Raw genomic sequence first — 25076 nt, forward strand, 5'->3', positions numbered from 1 at the left:
TAGTTCCTCTGTGCTGCAGTGTGTGGTGGCTCGTTGGAATAATGTTCTAATGCAGCTTCGTTTGTGGGTGTTGGGATGGTTGCTCCTGTAGTTCAGTATTTGGTCTGTATGTGTTGTTTTCCTGTAGACGCTGGTTTGAAGTTCCCTATTGACTGTTCATTCTACTGTGACATCAAGAGGATGCAGGTCAGCTCTCAGTCCCCGATGCTCCAGAGATATTAGCCCCAGCCTATTCTGCCTCTCCTTTTGCTCAAACACTCCAAAGCTGGCAACATCCTTGTAAATCTTTTCTGAACCCTTCCTTGTTCAGGGAGACCAGAATTATATGTAGTATTCCAAAAGTGGCCTAATCAATGTCCTGCACAGCCACAAAATGACCTCCCAACAGCTATACTCAATGCACTGACCAGTAAAGGCAAGTATATCAAACACTTTCTTTATTTCTATATCTTTTAGAGCTTTTATTGATGTGTAGTTGCCACCTTACATTCATTTAACATTTTTCCAGGGAATTCCATTCAGTTAGAGAAGGCACTTGAAAGGACACATTCAGAAATGCGACTTGCCGCAACTATATTCGATGGTCCATCCTATACCTCATCAGCATTAAACAGTGAGGAGTTACATATAGATTTACAGCATAGAAACAGTAAATCCAATCTCACAAATCTAACAAAGGCATTTGTATCCCACAGGATCATCTACCCCCACCTAACCTCATCTGACCCATCGTTGTAACATCAGGACACTTCTAGATTCATTTTCAGAGGACAGAAGTTGTAAAAAAAATCAAAATGATTTAAAAATACATTTTAGTTTAAAAATTCCACACATTGCAGGCTTTTTTTTTGCTTGCTGAAATGGAAATCTGAAGTGGCTGTCACATTTCAATACTGATAGCAACAAAGTGATAATTTAATTGTTAAAAGGCTAACCTGTGAGATTATTGCAGCATTCTCCCTGGAACTGTTACAGTTCATCATTCTGTCACTCCACCTGAGCTTGTCTTGCATGTTTGTCTGACAGGGCGAGACATTGTTTCCAAGAATGCGCACTGCAGAAGATACCCTGCCAAGTACTTAAAATACAGCCGTGATCAAACATGGCATCTTGACATTCTTTGGGCATTTGTATTTTCAGATTGCCCTGGATATGTGCTTAGTCTTCCTCCATGCTATTATGACTCTCAGAGGATTCTTTATAGTTGAGGGCAAAAATTCAATGATTTCCAGGAATTAAAGACCTTGTGAAGATCATCAATCCAAAAGACTGATTGTTTCTAACTCCACAGATGCTGCATGATCTGGTGGGTATTTCCAATATCTTCTGATTTTATTTATTAGGTACACAAGGTTATTTCATTCTGACCACTTGTGGCCTTCAGCCACCTAGATTCGATATGCTGAAATTGTATTCCCACAGCCCTCCAACTCAACAAATCCCTCACCTCCCTCTTAAAATGTATCTCATTCACCAACTGTTTGATTGCCCCTCCTACTGAATCCTTCTTGCGTTCAGCAATTTATTTTTAGTTATATTCCTATTAAGTGCTTTGAGACATTTCTCCATGGTAAAGATACTACAAGAGCGGACACAGCTTTTGTCTGCCATTCTTACAAGCTCTATGAAAGCTCTTTCCTGTAGGTTTCAGGGCTTTTTTGGGTTCTGCTGTGCTCTGTTCAAGGCTCAACAGTTCACCGTTAATATCTATGGTGGGCAGTCTACTTGCAAAGGTTAATGTCAGAATCTGAACAACTGGTTTAACACCAAGAGTCAGAACATGTACCTTTAAATAACATGTTCCGGGAAATGTCTGTGCATGTAATTATGACAGTTGTCTTTGAACTGATAAACATTGCTTAAAAAGACAGCAGCAATGTGGCTTAGTACTTAGCACTGCAGGTTCACGGTGCCAGCGTCCCATGTTCAATTGGCCAACTGTGTGCAATTTCCACATTCTCTCTGTGTCTGTTTGGGTGTGCTCTAGTTTCCTCCCACAGTCCAAAGATGTGCAGGCTGGGTGGATTAATTTGCTCATAGTGCCCAGGGATGTGTAGTTTTGGTGGGGGATTGGTCTGGGTGGGATGCTCTGAGGGTCAGCGTGGACTTGTTGGGCTGAAGGACCTGTTTCCACACCGTAGGGATTTGATGATGATGAAAAATAGAGAGGATTTGTGTGCGGCAGTGGTGGCCTGGGTTCAAGTCCCCCCTACTCCAAAGGTATATCTAAACAGGTTGATTAAAAATTTATATAGAATGGGACAAGACCAGCTTACAGTATTATCATAGACAATGAAAACAGAAAGCACAACAGATAGTGTAAATGGGAAATTGATCAAAAATCTCAGCAGGCCTGCAGCACCTGTTGAGGGAAATCAGAGTTAATATTTCAGGTTGAGTGTTCCTTCGTCAGAACATAAACTGGTTGGATAAAGCCTTGTTACCATGATGTAAATTTAATGTGGTTTCACATAGTTCAAAAGGACAGAGGTACCATGATTGCTATTGTGCAAAGAGAGCTGTTAGATTCTTTTTAACAACTTGACAATATGAGATATTCTTAGGGCCAGATGATTAGAACAGAACTTGAAAATGAAGGCCAGAGGGGTACCAATATCCTGGGGGGAAAATTTGCTAAGGCAGTTCGGGTGGGTTTAAACTAATTCAGCAGGGGGATGGGCACCAAAATTGTAGTTCGACTATAGAAAAGGTTGAGAGTAGGATGGTCCGAAATAAAGTCTCAGGGAAGCAAGATGGCACCAGCAAGCAAGAAGTTGGTTTGAAGTGTGTCTACTTCAATGCCAAGAGCATCCGGAATAAGGTGGGTGAACTTGCAGCATGGGTTAGTACCTGGGACTTCGATGTTGTGGCCATTTCGGAGACATGGATAGAGCAGGGGCAGGAATGGTTGTTGCAGGTTCCGGGATTTAGATGTTTCAGTAAGAACAGAGAAGATGGTAAAAGGGGAGAGGTGTGGCATTGTTGGTCAAGGACAGTATTACAGTTGCAGAAAGGATGTTTGGGGACTCGTCAACTGAGGTAGTATGGACTGAGGTTAGAAACAGAAAGGAGAGGTCACCCTGTTGGGAGTTTTCTATAGGCCTCCATATAGTTCCAGAGATGTAGAGGAAAGGATAGCAAAGATGATTCCCAATAGGAGTGAGAGAGATAGGGTAGTTGTCATGGGGTCTTCAACTTTCCAAATATTGACTGGGAACACTATAGTTCGAGTACTATAGATGGGTCAGTTTTTGTCCAGTGTGTGCAGGAGGGCTTCCTGACACAGTATGTAGACAGGCCAACAAGGGGCAAAGGCACATTAGATTTGGTACTGGGTAATGAGCCTGGCCAGGTGTTAGATTTGGAAGTAGGTGAGCACTTTGGTGGTAGCGATCACAATTCTGTTATGTTTACTTTAGTGATGGAAAGGGATAGGTGTATACCACTGGGCAAGAGCTATAGCTGGGGGAAAGGCAATTACGATGAGATTAGGCAAGATTTAGGGAGCATAGGATGGGGAAAGAAACTACAGGGGATGGGCACATTAGAAATGTGGAGCTTATTCAAGGAAAAGCTCCTATGTGTCCTAGATAAGTATGTACCTGTCAGGCAGGGAGGAAGCTGTAGAGTGCGGGAGCCGTGGTTTACGAAGGAGGTGGAATCTCTGGTCAAGAGGAAGAAGAAGGCTTATGTTAGGATGAGATGTGAAGGCTCAGTTAGGGCACTTGAGGGCTATGAGGTAGCCAGGAAAGACCTAAAGAGAGAGCTCAGAAGAGCCGGAAGAGTCATGAGAAGTTGTTGGCGGATAGGATCAGGATAAACCCTAAGGCTTTCTATAGGTATTTAAGGAATAAAAGAATAACAAAAGTAAGATTAGGCCCAATCAAGGATAGTAGTGGTAAGTTGTGTGTGGAGTCAGACGAGATAGGGGAAGCGCTAAATGAATATTTTTCAACAGTATTCACTCTAGAAAATGACAATGTTGTCAAGGAGAATACTGAGATACAGGCTACTAGACTAGGTGGGATTGAGGTTCACAAGGAAGCGGTATTAGAAATCCTTCAGAGGGTGAAGATAGATAAGTCCCCTGGGCCAGATGGGATTTATCCTCGGGACCTCTGGGAAGCCAGGGAGGAGATTGCCGAGCCTTTGGCATTGATCTTTAACTCGTCATTGTCTGCAGGAATAGTGCCAGATGACTGGAGGATAGCAAATGTGGTTCCCCTGTTCAAGAAGGGTAGTAGAGACAACCCTGGTAATTATAGACCAGTGAGCCTTACTTCAGTTGTTGGTAAAGTGTTGGAAAATGTTATAAGGGATAGGATTTATAATCATCTAGAAAAGAATAAATTGATTAGGGATAGTCAGCACGGTTTTGTGAAGGGTAGGTCGTGCCTCGCAAACCTTATTGAGTTCTTTGAGAAGGTGACCAAACAGGTAGATAAGAGTAAACCGGTTGATGTGGTGTATATGAATTTCAGCAAGGCATTCGATAAGGATCCCCACAATAGGCTATTGTACAAAATGCGGAGGAATGGAATTGTGGGAGATATAGCAGTTTGGATCGGAAATTGGCTTGCTGAAAGAAGACAGAGGGTGGTAGTTGATGGGAAATGTTCATCCTGGAGACCAGTTACTAGTGGTGTACCGCAAGGGTCGGTGTTGGGTCCACTGCTGTTTGTCATTTTTATAAATGACCTGGATGAGGGCATAGAAGGATGGGTTAGTAAATTTGCAGACAACACTAAGGTCGGTGGAGTTGTGGACAGTGACGAAGGATGCTGTAGGTTGCAGAGAGACATAGATAAGCTGCAGAGCTGGGCTGAGAGGTGGCAAATGGAGTTTAATGCGGACAAGTGTGAGGTGATGCACTTTGGTAGGAGTAACCAGAAGGCAAAGTACAGGGCTAATGGTAAGATTCTTGGTAGTGTAGATGAGCAGAGAGATCTCGGTGTCTATGTACACAGATCCTTGAAAGTTGCCACCCAGGATGATAGGGCTGTTATGAAGGCATACAGTGTTTTAGCTTTTATTAATAGAGGGATCGAGTTCCGGAACCAAGAGGTTATGGTGAAGCTGTACAAAACTCTGGTGCGGCCACACTTGGAGTATTGTGTACAGTTCTGGTCACCGCATTATAAGAAGGATGTGGAAGCTTTGGAAAGGGTGCAGAGGAGATTTACTAGGATGTTGCCTGGTATGGAGGGAAGGTCTTATGAGGAATGGCTGAGGGACTTGAGGCTGTTTTCATTAGAGAGAAGAAGGTTGAGAGGTGACTTAATTGAAACATATAAAATAATCAGAGGGTTAGATAGGGTGGATAGGGAGAGCCTTTTTCCTAGGACGGTGACGGCGAGCATGAGGGGGCATAGCTTTAAATTGAGGGGTGAAAGATATAGGACAGATGTCAGAGGTAGTTTCTTTACTCAGAGTAGTAAGGGAATGGAACGCTTTGCCTGCAACGGTAGTAGATTCGCCAACTTTAGGTACATTTAAGTCGTCATTGGACAAGCATATGGACGTACATGGAATAGTGTAGGTTAGATGGGCTTCAGATTGGTATGACAGGTCGGCACAACATCGAGGGCCGAAGGGCCTGTACTGTGCTGTAATGTTCTACGTTCTATGAAACCATTGCGTAAATTCCCAAAGTGACGATTACACACTTTTCTGATTGACTATTTTAATCCTTTGAAATTGTGTTTTGTAATATGACTCAGTACTTTAATTCCTTCAGTAAAAATCATCAAGGAGAATGAATTACTGTCAGCTCAGGGTTTCAGAATCTTACCAATTCTTTTGTTGTTACCTTTCCAAACCATCTTGGACCTGACTCCTTTTGTCTGTTAATCTTGTAATCCATCGGAATGATTCCCTATTGTGTTTGGGGGAGATTGCTGATAGCCTGGACTCAGGCATCTCTATCTCCCACTCAGCTTTCCTGCCATTTTCTTAACCATCATTTTCCATGCCCCCTTGTCCTTTCACCAATCAAACAGATTGGAGAAGGGGTGGGGACCGAAGGAACAATGGACTGAGAGTAAAAGGTGATGGAATAGAAAGGGAAAGATTCAGATCGGGGATAAACAGACCAGAGAAGCAGAGGGGAAAGGAGTGACAGTGTAATGAGATTTTCTAATATATTCCTGAGTGAATTAATGATCAACTATTCAGGATTAATTTCCTTGATAATTCAACAAGTTAACTCATTTACAGTGATCAGAACCAAATGAGAGATCTTCTCAGCTCACCTACTTTGAGGCTTTTGTCTTCAAGATTCAGAGTCTCACTTACAAAGGGCTTGACTTCAACCCTGGATATATCGGGAAAATAGCAAAATTCCAGGAGAATGTTGGTCAGCAATAATCGACATTTGAGTTCCACCTCTCGCAAATCAGTTTGTCCAGCGATCAAAGCCCTCACCCCTTATCTCTCTTAAACATTTGGTTTGCCTTCTCTCCACAAAGTCATCTGATTGTTTGCAAATAAGTGAACCTGAACACTTTTCAACTTTTTGACTTTTCTTTCCAAGAGGTCACACATTAAACTCTCTTAAACGCAGAAGTTGTCCAAATCATTGCATCTTCTCCTGCTCCCCTTACAGTAGTTAGTTTTACGGTTTATGTATTCCCAAATGATAGGCAACATAAAAGTGTAACTTTTCCAAGAATTTCTAATGATGAACTGCTATGCAACAAATCCAAGTCCAAAAGCAACTAATTTCCTCACAGCTTCTCCAGTTTGGAGCCATTAGCATGGAATGAAGACACCAATGTTAGTGTTCATGGATAACACACATCAAACAACTGCACTGAAAAGGTGAATACACTTTGCAAAGCTTTGCCATTGAAAATGCTGATGTTTCTCTGATGTGAAGAGGCCACAACAGGATCTTTTAAACTGAGAAAGGTCTGCCAAGACTGGAGATTTCCTGACTTGTGCCAGTAATGGAGATCTAGTCCTCAGTTTCCCTTTCTTTGTTCCCAGACCTCCCCTGGCTGTATCCCTTTAGGAATCCATGATTCATTGCCTGGCTCTAACTGGTTATATATGACCTGAGATTCCAGATGAAAAATCATAATTTCTCTTCTAGGCCTCCTTTGCACTACTATTTGTATTCTTCATAACATTTCAAATTGCTGTTTTTTATTAACCATAGCTCAAACTCTTTAAATCATCTCTTGCCTCTTTTGTCTCTGGCTTTTAAAATGGTTCCCAATAATTTGTCCATTATTTCCAGTTTTCGTTACTCTTTTTTTCCCACTTTTCTCTCCTTCGACTGAGTACTATTTCTCTTTAACTGAGTACAGTGTACATTATCAGTACATACCCATTTTGCCAATTACCCCTGTGCCTTTCATTTCAGTTCTGAACATACTTGGATATAGATGAGAAAAAATATTCCAGTCAGGAATAATTCTGAATATTTCTCCAGATTCTTGAGCACTTTATTTGTATATTTCTGAATTTTCTCTTCTATTCTATTTATTTGTGTATAATCTTTTCTTCTATTGTATTCAGTCCATACCATTTCCGTAATCTCCCACCTGTTATGACACTCACCTTATTGACAGAGTTCGATTCTTTAATGTCAACTGTAAGAATTCTCTGATTCTGTTCCCATTTCTTAGTCATCCTAACAAATTTAATTAAACTCTAAATTCTCAAGGCATTGTGATGGTTCCAGCACCATCAGGGTCTGAATTTCAATCATACTACTTGGCCCAAAGTCATCTTCATCATTTGTTCTGACCCTGAGGCAATAATCACAAAGGATGGTTCCAAAATTACAAAACATTTCAACCAACTGGCTCACAGCAAAAGCCATTGAAGGCAAGACTTATAACCAAGGAATGGGGTTTTCAGAGATAATGGGAACTGCAGATGCTGGAGATTCCAAGATAATAAAATGTGAGGCTGGATGAACACAGCAGGCCAAGCAGCATCTCAGGAGCACAAAAGCTGACGTTTCGGGCCTAGACCCTTCATCAGAGAGGTCTAGGCCCGAAACGTCAGCTTTTGTGCTCCTGAGATGCTGCTTGGCCTAATGGGGTTTTCAGTACTGGATGGTTGCTGTGGGAGACAGCCATAGCATATATCAAAGTAATTTTTCTTCCCTTCTCTAATGGAAATCTCAACACTTGCTGGTTATCTACTCCACTGATATAGCTCCACATTCTTGTTCCAAGTACCTAGTTTCCTCTGCTTGGTAACAATTGGAAATGAGTCTGATTGCTGCCATGTAAGGAAATGTTCTCTGTCACCCTTTCAGGCTTCTTGCTATGGTTAGCAGATTTGCTTATTTTCTCATTTCCCAGCTTTGTAAGATTTTATTTCATTCCTAGGTTGTAGGTACCATTAGCAAGCTCAGTAATTGTTACAGGCCCCTGGTCTTCATTGATAAGCCTGTAGTATGCATTCTTTTGAAACTGCTGCAGGCCGTGTGCACAAGTTGCCACAAGGTTGTGATGTATGGGCTAATCATCCTCAATTCCGTTGGCCAATTTAATAGCTGGGACTTCTGTTTGAAAGAAAGCTGCTTTAAAAAGACTAGGACATAGTGCTCTAAAATGGCTACCCAAGTCACCTGACCAGCAAGTTTAAAGATTAAACCTACAGATTAAACTCACTGGCTCAATATGGAAAGCCCTGAGGGTGCACTGGATAATTGTGCTGAGAAGTTGATGAAATTGTGCATGATTTTGTCACTGTTAATTCCTACAGCCCTCTGATTGAGACAAGTAACTACAAGAACCAAATACAAAGGGCATCCATAGCCTTACCTTTCAGACTGTTTTCACCATTTTCTAATATTGTCAGGCTCCTACTTAAGTTGAACTTATGTGCAATTTAAGTTGAATTCTCTGTCCTTCTGCCAATTTTCTGATGTATTTTCTGAAGCTTAGAGATGCTTCCATTCTCTTCTCAGGGGCTGGAGGTGGAGGAGTGGATTGGGTTGGGTCTGGGGAGATAGGGGACAGGAAACATGTCAAAAATGAGACATTTGCCACAATGCAGTAGCAATAATCTGGAAGAGTTGTTAAGGATTATGATTCTGGATACTCCCACCGGTAAGATATAGGCAAATTGTTCGGAGATTATTATATTACAGGTTACTAAAACGCCTGTTTAACAATGTTATGATTCTGGATGGTGGTCATATAGATTGGAGAGTGAAGCTTGGCTTGACAGGTCATATTTTATGTTGAAATTTGATCGCTGTAGTGGTTATTCACAAGAGTATGTCAATATACATGATGCAGGCTTGTGTACATCAGCTTGTATGGCCACTTAGTCAAACATTCCTGTTTGCTAATGTGACCCTGTACTCACCACTTTAATCATTGTTTCATTTGTAACTTCTTACACGGCTACATCCAGGCTGAATGTAAGTCTCTGGAGCCACATTTCCTCTCTTTCCTGTTCACTTTTCTATTCTCTAGTCTGGATGTCGACTACAACAGCTTTAGAGCTTAAAGATAAAAACAGAAGTTGCTGGAAAAGTTCAGCAGGCCTGCCAGCATCTGTGAAGAAAAAATCAGAGTTAACATTTTGAGTCCAGTGATCCTTCTTCAGAACTGATTTCTGAGGATGGGTAACTGGGCCAACACGTTAAGTCTGATGTTTTTCTTCACAGATGCTGCCAGGCCTGCTGAACTTTTCCAGCAACTTCTGTTTTTGTTCCTGATTTACAGCATCCACGGTTCTTTTGGCTTTTATCAGAACTTAGAGATGCTTCCATTCTCTTCACAGGGGTTGGAGGTGGAGGAGTGGATCAAGTTGGGTCTGTGGAGATAGGGGACTGGAAACATGTCAAAGGTGAGATATTTACCACAATGCAGGGCTCATGGGTTGGGGGGAGGTGGGAGAGGTATTGATTTACACTTTGCCACCTTGGTACCGGTGAAACCACTAAGTTTTTGTACTGGTAATATTGTCCATTTTCATTTCATACCACCTGCATTTCTGGGCATTTTAGTTTTTCAGCTTAACATGGTGGGGAGGGAGGAATGGAAGGAGTTCAAGCTGTTTGCCCTTTAACACTAGGATTCACTCCCCAAACATATTTGTCTCTTTCGCTCCCTGTCCCAGATGCTCCGTAGGACTAATCTCTTTGACTAAGCCTTTATATGCCACTCCAGATATCTCTTACTGTAGCTTAGCTTTGATTAGCTCAATTGGCAGGACAGCTGGTTTGTAATGTAGAGTGATACCATTGGTATGGGTTGGATTCCTGCATCAGCTGAGGTTACCATGAACGACTCTCCTTCTCAACCTCTCCCCGCACCTGAGCTGTGGTAACTGTTGGGTCAAACCACTTTCTAGCCAGAGATCAGCTCTCTGATACAGCAGGGCTCTACATTTATCTGCGACAATGTTGACTGCATCTGGAGTACCAGGTACAGTATTGGTCTCTCTACTTAAGGAAGGATATAAATAAGTCGAAGTAAGTAGGTTCAGAGATGATTTACTGGACTAATTCCTGGAGTTGTATTGTGAGGAAAGGTTGAATAGACTAGGCTAGTATCCACTGGAGATTAAAAAAGGTAAGAGAGGGCTTGGTTGAAACCTATAAGATCTGCTGGATGTTCCCTCCATCTGGAATGGGTGGTCACTAAGGGGTTACCTATTTAAGACAAATAAGGAGGATTTTTTTCTCTCTCAGGGGGTCATGGATCTTTGGGACTCTCTTCCTTAAAAGGTGGCAGGAAGAGAGTGTCCAAATATTTCTAAGGCAGAGGTGGGTGGATTCTTGATAAACAAGGGGATGATTATTGGTGGTCGGAGTGAATGTTGGGCGATCAGTTAGTCAAGACATTACTAAATGGCAGAGCAGAAGCAAATGGACGGGGTTGCTCCCTTCTACTCCTCATTCATATGCTCTTGTAGGCAGCTGGTTTCTGATGCAGAGTAATGCTAGTGGAACAGGTTCAATTCCTGCACTGGCTGAAGTTACCAAGGGCTCTCAGCATCTCCCCTCACCTGAGGCAAAATGACCCTCAAGTTAAACCATTCCCAGTTCTCTCTCTAATGGCCCAGTAAGTGTACAACACCTTTGCATAAGTCTTCCCTGTTAATATTCTTGCGCTTCACTTAGTAATATTGCAATAAGTTAAACACAATATAGGAATGCAAACCTTTGATATCATTTTATATCATAGGACAACATCCTATTCAGGAGCTTGTGAGTCAGAAAATCGCTCCCTATTTTCTTCCTATGTCCCAAATTAACAAAAATGCTTTATTATTTTTCAATATGTAGTTGATGTGAAGGTCAAGCTCCCTTCACAGATACTTTTTTATCTGCTGTGGATATCTAGAGTATCCTGTTTTTTATTTCAACATTCAAGTTCTGGCTTTCTCCTTGAGGCTGTGTTGTTTCAGAAATTAAATGAAATTGGCGTGTCGGATCAAGTTCAGTGATATAATATTTAAGTATGAGTTCACGCCAACCCTTTTAATAGTCTCCATGGGAAGTAAATGTTTAGGACATTCTAGCAAATGTTATGTAAAACACATTGAATACAACATCAACAAATTGAGAGATTTCACACCCTTAAAGTGAAGATTGTACAATCCAACAGTTTTATGAAGCATGCAACAATCTTTCATTAACTCCCCAAATACCAAATTAAAATTTGCTCACAAAAGAATAGGTGAGGGCAATTTACTTTATAGCTGAATGGGTTAATAACCATCCAGTATTGGAAGGAAAGGTCTAAAGACCTGCATTTATATAGCACTTTACATAGCTGCAGTACGCTTTACAGTCAATAAAGTACTGTTGAATTGTCATTATTGTTGGAATGTTGGGAAAGAATGGATCACAGCATATATATGATTAATTAATATCATCCAGAACAACAGATTCCCCGGGCTGTATCTCAGTGGTAGTCAACATTTGCTCCCTGCCTTCAACAATCAAATTAACCAAATCTACAAGCCTTCTGTTCCATGCATATATAAGATTTTTGCAGCAAATGGTGTCCCAAATTTATAAAAGACATTGGCTCTCGAACCCAGAGTTCTGAACTCCAGCAGTTTGTGGAATGCCATACTAATATTGAAATACAGCAGAATGACCGGCTCACAGTTCTACAACAGAAAACAAAAATGGTGAGAACAAACAAGTTGTGTGCCCAGGCTGCTGACTTGTGTGGTTTCTCCTGGCACCAATGTCTTTGGGCAGTTCTGTAAAACTCTGCCCTACAGATAGGGAATGACCCTGCAACAAATTTTTTCCAGAGTAATTTTAGAATCAATTTGGTATCTGAGCCATGACCCCAAGTAATGATGCAAAACATTTGTAATTCTAAAATAAAAATTAACTGTTTTCCATATTCAAAACACCAAGATGAATATGTAAAGTTGGCCACATCCAACTGAGAAACAATGATCTCAATTCAATCTTCTTTAATCCAAACTAACAATGCAGACATGAGATTGCCTTTCTTCATTTATTACTATTCGGTAATAACCTATAAAATTGAATTGCCTGTATAAACAAAAGCAAAAGAATTGCAAGGCTATAACAACACTATCTCTTGCAAGTTCCCCTCCAAGTCACTCACCATCCTGATTGGAAGTACATCACCATTCCTTTAATGTCACTGGGTCAATATACTGAGATCCCCTTTGTACAACACTGTGGGTGTCCTTACATCCCATGGACTACAGTGATTCTAGAAGTTAGCTCACCACCACCTTCTCCAGGGCAACGAATAATGGGCAATAAGTGCTGGCCCAGTCTGTGAGGATTACATCTTGTGAACAAAGTAGAACAATGAATAAAGACGTGGGAATAACTTGATAGCTCCTGCAGGGAAACGGCGCTGGAGAAACAGGATGAATTATATCCTTCTGTGTTGTATTTAAGGTACAATAGTATTGCAACATTTTTCACACCAGCACTGTGTTGACGTTAACAGTTTCTGAGCAGATGGTGGAGTTATCAGTATGGAAGAGGTGAGGAGGATTTTTTCCTCATTAGTCTGTGGAAGATTCTTCCCCAGAAAACAGTGGGGGCTTAAGTCATTGAATTTATTCAAAGATAGATTTTGGCTAGACGAGGGAAGTGGGGTGATGGGAAGAGGGGAGAATGAGCTGATAGTGAAATAGAAGTGAGGCCCCAGCCAGATCAACTATGATCTTATTAAATAGCAGACCAGATCTAAATGATCTGCCCTATGCTCCTATGTTCCTATTCGATTGTGTCTCACATTCCTTGACGACAACTCCCTTGAGAAGTTTGTACTACATTTCGAAATACTTGTTTATAAAAAGCTTCACTGTGCTGCCTTCTTGAGAAAGGAGGGATGTCAATACCCAAAAACATTAGACAGAAAGGGAGAGATAGAGAGAGAGAGAGCTGAAGGGTCAGTATGGGGAAGTTCTGAGCATAGTTGTAATGAATCAATTGTGAGAATGAAGGACTATTTTTCCATTTGAGTAATGTGTGTTTATAAAGGCAATACATCACAGCCATACATGGTACACTGAAGTAAGGGAAGACAACAACATGCTCCCTTACCTCAACTCACCTGGGAACGTGAAAAAATGCCTCATACTATTGTTTTCTGTACAGTTTATTGGTGCGTCCTGGTCATTGCTGACTGATATTCCTCCTGGCTTGTTCATCTTAAATCGCTGCCATGCTGCTCATTCAAGAGGATATCCCTTCTTTATCTGATGATCTTGGAGAATTCTGAGATCCCCTCCCCACCTCCAAGGAAGGCTTTACTTTTCTTACCTTCCTCCGCTAAATACCGACGCCTTCGTGTTCCTGAAATTGTGTCTCCCAATGCTAGTTCTCCTGCCCACCAGTAGGTAGGATCTGAATGATGGAGCGTTGTCATTGGCAGGCACTTTCAGTGAGGCTGAGCTGGACATTCTTGCAGAGTCAGTGCTCTGAAGGCCAAGGACATGATCTTTGATCTGAAGTCATGCAGTGAGAGCGCCTCAGCTGATAAGTGAGACTGAAGAGCTAAATCATTCCAAGAACTTTAATCAGTTGATGTGTTGCACAATATGTCACCAAAAAACTATTTTTGATGGATCCTAGAGAATGTCATCTATACCAAGAGAACATGATAATCAGGATGATTTGCAGCAACTTGGTCCCACATCAGTGCTCATACACACTTTATGCTGCGAATTTCTCACAGACCAGATTATGATGTTACTTTTGGTGTAATTGATACAGATAGGTTCAATTATAGCATTTCTTTCTGGTTTTTGGTGTAAATCAATACTCTGAGGAATGGACCCTTTGCCTATTTAGCTTCCAGTTTCTAAAAGATCATTGTGACATTGTTGTCGCCGACAAGGCCAGCACTTATTTGCTTCTGAAACACCAGTGTTGAGCCTTCATCTTGAACTGCTGCATTCTGTGAACTAAGCTGAACTGAATGTTTCCCTACAATGTGTCTAAGTCAGGATGGTGTATGTCTTCAAAGGAACTGAGACATCGTGGAGCTCCCGTACGTCAGCTTCCATTGTCCCTCTGGGTAGAGACAGACTCAGGTTTGAGAGGTTCTGTGCAGCAAAACCCATTTCTTCAGAGCAGCAGTAATGTACTTCATTGTATGTGGCTTCCCTTTTAATCTATTTTAGATGGTCATTCATGTTTGAAAAAGAAAAACCTGACCCTGTCCCTGTTCCTGGTACCTTGAAGAAAATATTACATTTCTCTGCATATGGTGATGCCAGAAATGAGCATTTCATGAGGGCAACAGTTTATTTGAAAATAGATAATTGAGGGGAGGCTTGTAATAATTTAACCAGGAGAGCTCTTGGATTATTCACAGCTTCAACTGAAGATGAATACTGATATTTGAGTTACATTGAATAGACCCCAAAATCAGAAGCAGGGATCCAACTGCCTGGCTACCCTCTACCCGTTCAAAGTGATGCAAGTATGAATGACTACAAGCCTCAGCAAAGGACCTGAGCTCCTGCAAGGACCTACTTAAAACTAGCCACAATATCAGCTGTCATGACAACAGGCAGTGCTGGGAGGAAGCACAATAGAAATCTTTCGAGGAAATCTCAGAGTTTCTGATATCGCCTGGTATTTTAGCTCACTTGATCCATAATTTTTGCGAATGCATCTTCTACAGGAATAGGAGATGCACCCTTTCAAGTACGGATTGATGGAAAGTGTAGTCCTGCTCACTGTGCATCCCGGTCACAGACAGAGACGGGAGAGAGATATACACTGGCAGTGAAAGAAAGTTAGCTTCGATTTGGGTTTGTAAAGAATTTGGTCTCCACTTCAAAATGGACACAAAACACAAGAGATAACATGGTGTGAAGCTGGATGAACACTGCAGGCCAATGATGAAGGGTCTAGGCCCGAAACATCAGCTTCCCTGCTCCTCGGATGCTGCTTGGCCTGCTGTGTTCCTCCAGCTTCACACCGTGTTATCTCAGATTCTCCACCATCGGCAGTTCCTACTGTCTTTGTAACAAAACACAAGCCCTTAGAGGCACGTTTAGGTTCTAAGGAGTTAGCTAAAGTGCCTGCAGGTGCACAATGATTTGGGCTGAGGGTGCAATGATAGAATATGTTCCAGAAAAGCAGCAAAATAAAGTGAATGCTTTGACTCATATCCCGGTGGCAAGATCAGAATAAGATTGTTGTGCTTGTTGAAAAGGTTAAAACCTTTGCATTGACTACAACTACAGGTCTACCAGCACCAGCGCAGTGACTGAATGAAGTTTGAGATGTATAGAAATCTGAACAAGAATGTGCCCAGGTGAGAGAGCCATGCATCAGAGGAAGGCCGTTCTGCGCAATCCTATTCTAAAAATTGAGGCTACTGGAGTGCAGTGGATGATTTACTCATTGAGATGAGGGGCCGTCAAAGCAAGAGATGCCGTTTAACAGCAAGTGCCCCAATTGCATTTGGGCATCCCAAATGTTGTGCCAGAGCAGGGTATTCAGGGTAGCCAGGTCTCTCAGAGCTACTGAAAGGGATGATATCAGGCTGTATTCATCATCAGGAGGTATGAGAACTATTGATGTCATCTTCCTTTCCATCGTTACCATGGGAATGTCCTGGGGTTAACCTGTTCAAACACAGACGCAAGATCCTCTTGGTCTTGCCAGAAAAGTTCCAAGGAAGTGTCATACCAGACTCTAAATATTAACTCTGCTTCTCTCTCTGTGCACATGCTGCCAGGCCTGCTGAGTTTTTCCAGCACTTTTGACTTGTATTTCAGATCTCCAGCTATTTGCTAATATATTGGATGATGGGCTGAATCTTTGATTATTTAACATGCTCATCATATACAGTGTACATCACCACATAAACTGATGCAACATCATATGATTTGGTCCCTTGTAGAACCTTGTGGGAGGTCACAGAATATAGAGCAGGAAGCCGTGCTCCAGTAAAGCTCCTGTTTCCTCTGCCCCACCAGTCTCTTTTATAGTTTGTATTCATTAATGCCAAGAATATTGTAAGTAGAAGACAATAGAGGAATTAACTGAAATGACACAACAGACCAGAGAACCAAAGTTCTTCATTGCCTTGCAGGAGGTCTTCCTGAAGAAGGGGGACAGGGGGACAGAGAGATTCTCTTCCCTCACTGGGCAAGGTGACCCTGCAGGGACACACTGAGAAGAATGTAGGAACAAGATGAGCTGGATTCAGTGCTGCGAAAAGCTCAATGACCTCACCAGAGCAGACAAGGATAGTGAATGTATGCTTGAAAATACCCAGGAACTGCTTTTTGATTATTCAGTAGTATCCGAGGCTTAAGCAGTGAATGACTGAGCAGAACAGCACACCACCAGTCACTCTGGTACCTGCAGCCAACACCTTAGAAATGTTCGTTCTGTAAACCTTGTTGGGCAGCGGGCAAGGTAGAAATTGTGCACAGTGAGTCACTGGGGACAAGTGGGCTCAGGTCAGGTCAGGCTGAAGGCATTATGTAGATTCTTGCTCCCTACAGATAATTAGAACAGTAATAAAATGTGAGGCTGGATGAACACAGCAGGCCAAGCAGCATCTCAGGAGCACAAAAGCTGACGTTTCGGGCCTAGACCCTTCATCCAAGGGTCCAATGAAGGGTCTAGGCCCGAAACGTCAGCTTTTGTGCTCCTGAGATGCTGCTTGGCCTGCTGTGTTCATCCAGCCTCACATTTTATTATCTTGGAATTCTCCAGCATCTGCAGTTCCCATTATCTCAGACAATTAGAACAGACCAGGTGATAGCTTGAATGGGATGGTGTATAGGGAAAAATTGATGGATATGTGCACAGAGATATGTAGTGTGTAGGCAGAACTGCCAATGACCCTATTGTCACCTTCAAGGAAGTAATCTGGTTCAAACCTGCTACAGAGCTTTGCACAGAGCCTGGAGATCCCATGTGTACTCCAGTTAAGATACAGCATCTCTTTACAACCAAAGGTATTTATGATTTTCTCCAAAGGGTCAAGGAAAATATTTTTCAAATTATTATGCATCCATTCCGTAAGGACCATATCAAACAAAAATGAGTAAATGTTGTTTAGAGTTATTTTAGTGATGAAGTGAAACACCAAGATATAACACAATTGAATCATTAGCCACCTTTATTCACTGTTTATAATGAGGTCATGCTTTTTTTTCACATGCACATCTATGTTTTCACTACAAACACTATGCAAGAGAAAGCAGCCCAATCCCCTCCCCATGACTCTAAAGAGAGGAAAGAAGATCTTACATAAATATCGATCAAGCTTTAATGATAAACACTATGTTGCAGGTGGAAGGCAGTGACAGGATTTAGGCCAGAGTAGGCCTCAGGCCCAGGCTGGACATTGCTTGACAATTTACTGATGGACCAAATAGACAGTTGGAATGCAAACTAAGAATTTCCATGGAGCTCATCCCAAAGTAAGGTTCCCACATCTCTTCAGTTAGGTTATAGCTGCAGAGCAGCTGCACAGCTGAGGGAATTCACTATATTTCCAGTGACAATCCAAAGCTATTATCAGAATTTGTACCTAGTGGGAGACTCATCTGGAAAATGTAAAAGCTAGCCCAGAGTGGGTTGTTACAAACATCATCTTCCTTGTATGTGTATCCCTGTCTGGACTCCTGATGCCAGAAGTTCTGATATTTTCCATTTAACATGCCAGACAGCAGGGACAGGCCAAATCTCAGTGAATCAAATGTACTGCAATATGATTCCTGTCACAGCAATGAAAATGGAAGGCAAAAGATTACTGTTCTTGACTGAAGCTAAACTATTCAGTACGTAACCTGAAATAAAGAAAAACATTATAAATAATCATGTTGTACAATTGTTTTCAAGATTTCCTTTTAGTATAAAATATCATCTTTCCAAAATATCACTTCACGCTAAATAACAAATGGTTCTTTTTTCAAAGTGAAGTTATTTTACATTCAATATTGTTAATTATCTCTAGTTGTGCAAAATAATATGTTGTTGATATTCGTTTGTGCACATTTTAATGCAATTATTTATAAATGAAAATTTTTGTGACTATGACATGCACCACGTTGGTAGTTCTGAGCGTTGATGGGCGTAAATATCTGTATCCTTAGGGACAGCACAGTTGTCAAATAAAACACTTCCATCCTGCTCCCATGATGGCAGTAATCAATCAGAGATTGTATCTACTGTTCTCCTCAGTTTGGAGAATGACTTATGTAAAATACCACTTACATTCTGCTATAAAGATGTGAAATGTTAGTTTGCTGTTTCATCAGCTGCTCATAACATTTTCTTAAAAGAAGACACCTTTATGGTAAATAAATAAAGGGCACTTTTTGAAGTATCAGCTAATTCACATTCCACCGCAGGGAGACACAAAGTCAACTGAGATACAAAACCCCCCGGAAATGTTTTAATCTTTCAGAATTCACACTTTCTTGAACTGCTGTTGGCCAAGAAACAGAGTGGCTCATGTTTGCCACTGCTTTGTGGAATGTGCATGCTGGATTCTTCTCACAGAAGAAGGAGTGAGGCTCCGAAAGCTTGTGTTTCCAAATAAACCTGTTGGACTATAACCTGGTGTCATGTGATTTCTGACCTTGCAGAACAAAACTATTGATCCTAGGAGCAGTAAAGCAGTCACTTCGGTTCCTCTCTCTCATCAACATTTCATCTACGTTCTGAACTTTATTTTCCTGAGAGAAGTCTCTTCAGCAGACAGAGACTTTCTGCTAATAGCTGTTGAATTTTATGTACCTGTGATTGAGAAGCTCAACATAGTCAACTTGACTGGCAACTTATCACCACCTTCAACATTCACTCCCTCCACCAATGACGCACTGTGCCAAGATGCATCAACAGACTGAGGTTACTTTGGCACAACGTCCAAACCTGTCATCTTTATTACCAAGAAGGACCAGGGCAGCAGATGCTTGGGGGTGCAACCAGCTCCAAGTTCCCCTCCAAGATACACACCTTCATGACTTTGAATGATATTGCCTTTCATTCATTGTCACTGGGTCAAAATCCTGGAGCTTCCTCCCTGATAGCATTGTGGTCGCCCCTACATCCCATGGACAGCAGGAACTCAAAGTAAGGGCAATTGGAGATGGGCTGTGAATGCTGACACAGCCGGTGATGTCCGCATCTCATGACTGGATGAAACAAAATCGAAACATCTCAACCCAATCGATGAACCTTCATTGATTTTATTCATTATCATTTCTCACTTGGCCAAGTTTCACAGGTGATGCTCTATAAAGTTGCATTTTTCCAGGGGACTGAGTGTATTTCTTCACTGCTGGGATGTAGTGTGTGTTTATGCATTTTTAATGAGTTTGATATATTTTCTGGAATGGGTTTTAATAACAAAACTAACTCTTTACACGTTTAACGCAAGAATTTCTGGCTGATTACATTATTACGGTTAAATACATGCAGAATTGGCATTCCAGCATTCTTTTTAAAATATTCCAAAACTTGTGGAATCAAGGAGTGGAAGCAGAAGAAAACCTGTCTATCCCTCCTCACCTGGTATGACCATATCCTGAAAGGGGAAGATTCCCAGGCCTGCTGAAGATCGTCCTCTTTGAAGTCCAATTCCCAGACTCATAACCTCTGCTGCTGTGTGTGAGCGAACCCAACGCCTCACTATTTCCTGGTTTTCATTTTCTTTCAGGGAATTAAGATTTCTTCCAAGAAGACCACGTAGTCTCTGAGCAGAGAGTTTCTGAAAGAGATCAAGTAGCAGCTATGTGAGATGATTGGTGTCCCATGTGCTTCCTTTCATATCATCCCTCTCTCAGATGAGACCAACCACATCTGAAGCCACAGTGTGTAGTGTGCTCATAAATGGATTTACCCAAACACCTCTTTTCTTAAACAAAAACATTTTTAAAAATGCCTGCACTATCATTTTCAATTGCAAGTTATCCAAAATCCATGATCGATAAAGAAAATTATCTCTCGTGAACTGTTTGCTCTGATGAAGTCATGCAGACTCAAAATGTTAGCTTTCTCTGTTTCTACGGATGTTGCCTGAGCCTCTATGATTTTGAGCATTTTTGTTTCCAGATCAAAAGCTGTTTGTTCATCCCTATTTGTACCTTTTGACTTTCTCTGCTTGTGCATTGCATGCATCATCTTTAAAACATTCAAGTCTTCTAATGGTATAAGTGAAAATTGTCGTTGGTTGCTCATCTGATATCAGTTTATTCTTACAATGGTGTTCCTTCCCCAGGGAATATCATTCCTGTGGCAGGTGTTTCAGCAGTAATGCTGTTGTTGAACCATTAACTGATGATAGATCTGTACTCTGTGCAGTTGGTACCGTCAATCCTTTCTCATTAGCCGTCAGATGATGCAGCTTGTCTACTTTGTGGTGATATCAGTTTGCAGCTTGTTCTCCTTTCAATGTATACAATCAAGGTGACAACATCTCTGCACAGGTCTCAAATTGCCCAATGGGTTGAATTCTGTTGAGAGTGTTGAATATTTTCCACTCTGACCAGATCAACAATTCTGGTAATGATTTGGCAGCTTTATCAAAGTGTAATTTGGCTTTCTGCCATTTCACTTTAATTTTGTGACTCACTGCTGCTACTGCTCTTGCTTTTTCTTTTAACCACGGATGTAAGTCTACAGCATGACTTTAGTTACTGGACTGGACTACTTTCCATGTCTTTGGTAGGTACATTTGTCCACATCCATTTACTGGCAGAGTGTTTACAACTGCTTCCTCTCTCGAAATATCACTGACTGGTTTACATGAATACTTTTCTGGAACAGAGACAATACCAAAGGGCAGGTCTAATCTTCTGTGCTACCCAAATTGCATCTAGAATGTTATTAGAAAAGGCCTGCTTTCATCCAGTTACATGTTCCAGTATCCATCCTCTGTATGGAGGGTCAAAAAAACTTGTGCCTTGGCTTAGTGGCAGTAAAATTTGTCCAATGGATGTGAGTTTGCTCACTGAGCTGGAAGGTTAGTTTTCAGACGTTTCGTCACCTTTTTTTTATTTGAAAAAATATACTTTATTCGTAAGATGTACAAAAAATAAAACATATTTACACACCTACCCAGTCATGCAAGCCGCTCCAGGTTACCCAGGGGGTACATACCCCAACTAAAGGAAAAAAAACAAAGAAGGAAAAAAAAACAAAGCAAAGAAAACACCCCGGCAGTCGTCACCCCGCACAGTCCCCCCGCTGGCCCCATGACCAGTTGGGGAAGGCGCCAGCTGGGCCCAGTTACCAGATAGGGCCCTTTTTTCTATTCTGGACGAGGGGTTTCATACCGTGGTCTTTCCCCACCGCGCCTTGGCGGCGGCTGCCCCAAGCTTTAGCGCGTCACTCAGCACGTAGCCCTGGACCTTGGAGTGCGCCAGTTTGCAACACTCGGTCGGGGTCAGTTCTTTCACCTGGCAGACCAGCAAGTTGCAGGCAGACCAAAGAGCGTCTTTCACCGCATTGATGGTCCTCCAGGCGCAGTTGATGTTGGTCTCGGTGTGCGTCCCCGGAAACAGCCCGTAGAGCACGGAGTCCCGCGTCACGAAGCTGCTCGGGACAAACCTCGACAAATACCACTGCATCCCCCTCCAGACCTCCTGCGCATAGGCACACTCCAGAAGGAGGTGATCAACAGTCTCATCCCCCCCACAGACACCTCGAGGGCAGCGTGCGGTGGCGCAGAGATTCCGGGCATGCATAAAGGATCTCACTGGCAGAGCCCCTCTCACCGCCAGCCAAGCAATGTCCTTGTGCTTGTTTGAAAGTTCTGGCGATGAGGCATTCTACCAAACGACTTTGGCAGTCTGCGTGGGGAACCAGACGACAGGATCCACCCTCTCCTTTTCCCGAAGGGTCCCGAGGATACTACGTGCTGACCACTGCCTGACGGCCTTGTGGTCAAAGGTGTTTCCTTTCAAAAGTTTCTCCACGAAGGACAGGTGGTACGGGACGGCCCAACTACTCGGAGCGTTCCGCGGCAACGAGGCCAGGCCCATCCTTCACAACACCGGGGACAGGTAGAACCTCAGTAAGTAGTGACACTTGGTGTTTGCGTACTGAGGATCTACGCACAGCTTGATGCAGCCGCACACAAAGGTAGCCGTCAGGGCGAGGGTGGCGTTCGGTACGTTCCTTTCCCCCATTTTCCAGGTCTTTGTACATGGTGTCCCTGCGGACCCGGTCCATCCTCGACCCCCAAATGAAGTGGAAGATGGCCCGGGTGACCGCAGCGGCGCAGGTCCAGGGAATAGGTCAGGCCTGCGCCACATATAACAGTACCGAAAGCCTCTCACACCGGACAACCAGGTTCTTACCCGCGATGGAGCGTCCACCTGCCCAGCTTCTGTTTCAATTTGGTGATACGCTCCTCCCAAGTCTTAGTGCACGCCCCAGCTCCACCAAACCAAACACCCAGCACCTTCTGGTAGTCTGTCCTGACGGTGAAGGGGATGAAGGAGCGGTCGTCCCAGTTCCCGAAGAACATGACCTCGCTCTTACCCCTATTGACTTTGGCATCCGAGGCCAGTTCAAACTGGCCGCAGATGTCCAACAGCCTACTCACCAACCGACGATCGGTGCAGAAGACGGCGACATCGTCCATGTACAGGGAGGTCTTGACCTGAAGGCCTCCGCTGCCTGGGATAGTCACGCCCTTCAGGCTCACGTCCTTCCTGATGGATGCGGCGAAGGGCTCCACACAGCACACGAACAAGGCAGGAGAGAGTGGGCAGCCCTGCCTGACTCCAGATCTGACGGGAAAACTGTCCGATTCCCACCTGTTGATCGAGACTGCGCTAACGATGTTGGCGTAGAGCAGCCGGATCCAATTGCGGATGTCCTCCCCGAACCCCAATTTGGAGAGGACGTCCCTCATGTAAGCATGAGAGACCCTGGCGAAGGCCTTCTCCTGGTCCAGGCTGATGAGGCAGGTGTCCACCCGCCCGTCCTGCACGTAGGCAATCGTATCCCTGATGAGCACGAGGCTCTCAGCGATCTTCCTGCCCAGCACAGCACAGGTTTGGTCAGGGTGAATCACCGACTCCAGGACAGACCTGCCCGGTTGGCTATGATCTTGGCCAGGATTTTGTAGTCCACGTTCAATAGTGAAATGGGACGCCAATTCTTAATTTCTTCCCTCTCCCCCTTCCTCTTGTAAATGAGGGTGATGATGCCCTTCCTCATGGACTTGCACATTTCCCCTGCCCGAAGCGCACTATCGTACACCTCCAGCAGGTCCTGGCCGACCAGGCCCCACAGAGCGGAATACAGCTCGACCGGTAAGCCGTCGCTTCCAGGAGTCCTATTCCTCTCCAAGGACTTGAGGGCTCTGGTCAGCTCGTCCAGGGATATCGGCCGGTCCAGCCACTCCCTCGTGCCGTCGTCTAAGACCTCTGTGATAGACGACAGGAACGACTCGGAGGCTGTGCTGTCTGTGGGCTTCGTGTCGTACAGTCCGGCATAGAAGGATCTGCTGATCCTCAAAATGTCGGGCTGAGACGACGTCACCGAGCCGTCATCCTCCTTCAGCCGGCTAAGCACAGAGGTCTCTTTGTGCACCTTCTGAAAGAAGAAACACGAGCACGTCTCGTCCAGCTCCACGGAGCGGACCCTGGACCGGAAGATTAACCTGGAGGCCTCCGCGGCGAAGAGCGAGGCTTGCTGGCCCCTCACCTCGCGGAGGTCCTCCGTGACATCGACCCCCATCAACTGCAGAAGAAGCAGGTTCTGTACCCTTTTCTGGAGTCGCGACAGCTTTCCCCGCCTCTCTCTCGCCTTCCGAACACCCTTGAGGACAAAGAAGCTCTTGATGTTCCCCTTCACCGTCTCCCACCAGTCGCCCGGAGACTCAAAGAGGGGTTTCACGGTTCTCCAACCGGCGTACTCCCTCTTAAGCTCCTCAATGTTCTCTGGGGTCAACAGAGTAGTGTTGAGCTTCCACGTCCCCTTGTGTGACAGTCCGCCAGCAGGAGGCAGTGGTCAGAGAAGAACACCGGCTCGACGCCGGTGGACCTGACCGAGAACGCCCGTGACACAAACAGGATGTCTATCCTTGAGTGAATAGAACCGTCTGGCCACGACCAGGTGTACCTCCGCTGCACTCCGTCTGCAGGGGTGCTGAAGACGTCGAGCAGTTTGGCGTCCTTCACCGTGCCCATCAGGAATCTGGACGTGATGTCCAGTTGACTCCCCCCACCCGCTGTCCCCACGCCGGATCTTCCATCTGCATCGATGATGCAGTTGAAGTCTCCGCCTAGGATGACCGGCCTGGACGTAGCCAGCAGGGGTGGAAGCCGCTGCAGGACGGCCAACCGCTCACTCCGTACCGCTGGGGCGTACACGTTGATCAGCCTCAGGGGAGCGTTCCTGTAGGTGACGTCAGCCACTAGGAGGCACCCCCCCCACCTCCTGAAATTGAGAGATGGTGAAGTCGCGCCCCCGCAGCAGAATAGCCAGGCCCAAGGAGCAACAGTCATTACTCCCCGACCAAATCGAACGCCCACAGGTCCAGGCGCCGGACCATTTCCCGTACCTGCCGAGGTGCGGTATCCCGCACTCCTGCAGAAACAGGAGGTCCGCCTTGATGGTGGTCGGGTAGGCCAACGTGGATACACGTCTT

General features: G+C 43.8%; 1 protein-coding gene across 3 annotated transcripts in view; it reads right to left on the minus strand.

Moving 5' to 3' along the window:
* Window positions 1-17564: 17564 nt before the first annotated feature.
* LOC125462372 (mesothelin-like protein) overlaps window positions 17565-25076 on the minus strand; it is a 34444-nt gene continuing 26932 nt past the window's right edge. For all 3 annotated transcript variants that reach the window (XM_059654219.1, XM_048552371.2, XM_048552369.2), the window contains 2 exons: window positions 19982-20180; window positions 17565-18255 (listed from right to left, as the gene is read on the minus strand). In XM_059654219.1, the coding sequence (XP_059510202.1) occupies window positions 18161-18255; window positions 19982-20180 (294 nt within the window). In that variant the 3' untranslated portion in view covers window positions 17565-18160. The remainder of the gene's footprint in view (window positions 18256-19981; window positions 20181-25076) is intronic.

The sequence above is a fragment of the Stegostoma tigrinum genome, chromosome 23 (assembly GCF_030684315.1).
Source record: "Stegostoma tigrinum isolate sSteTig4 chromosome 23, sSteTig4.hap1, whole genome shotgun sequence".
NCBI lineage: Eukaryota > Metazoa > Chordata > Chondrichthyes > Orectolobiformes > Stegostomatidae > Stegostoma > Stegostoma tigrinum.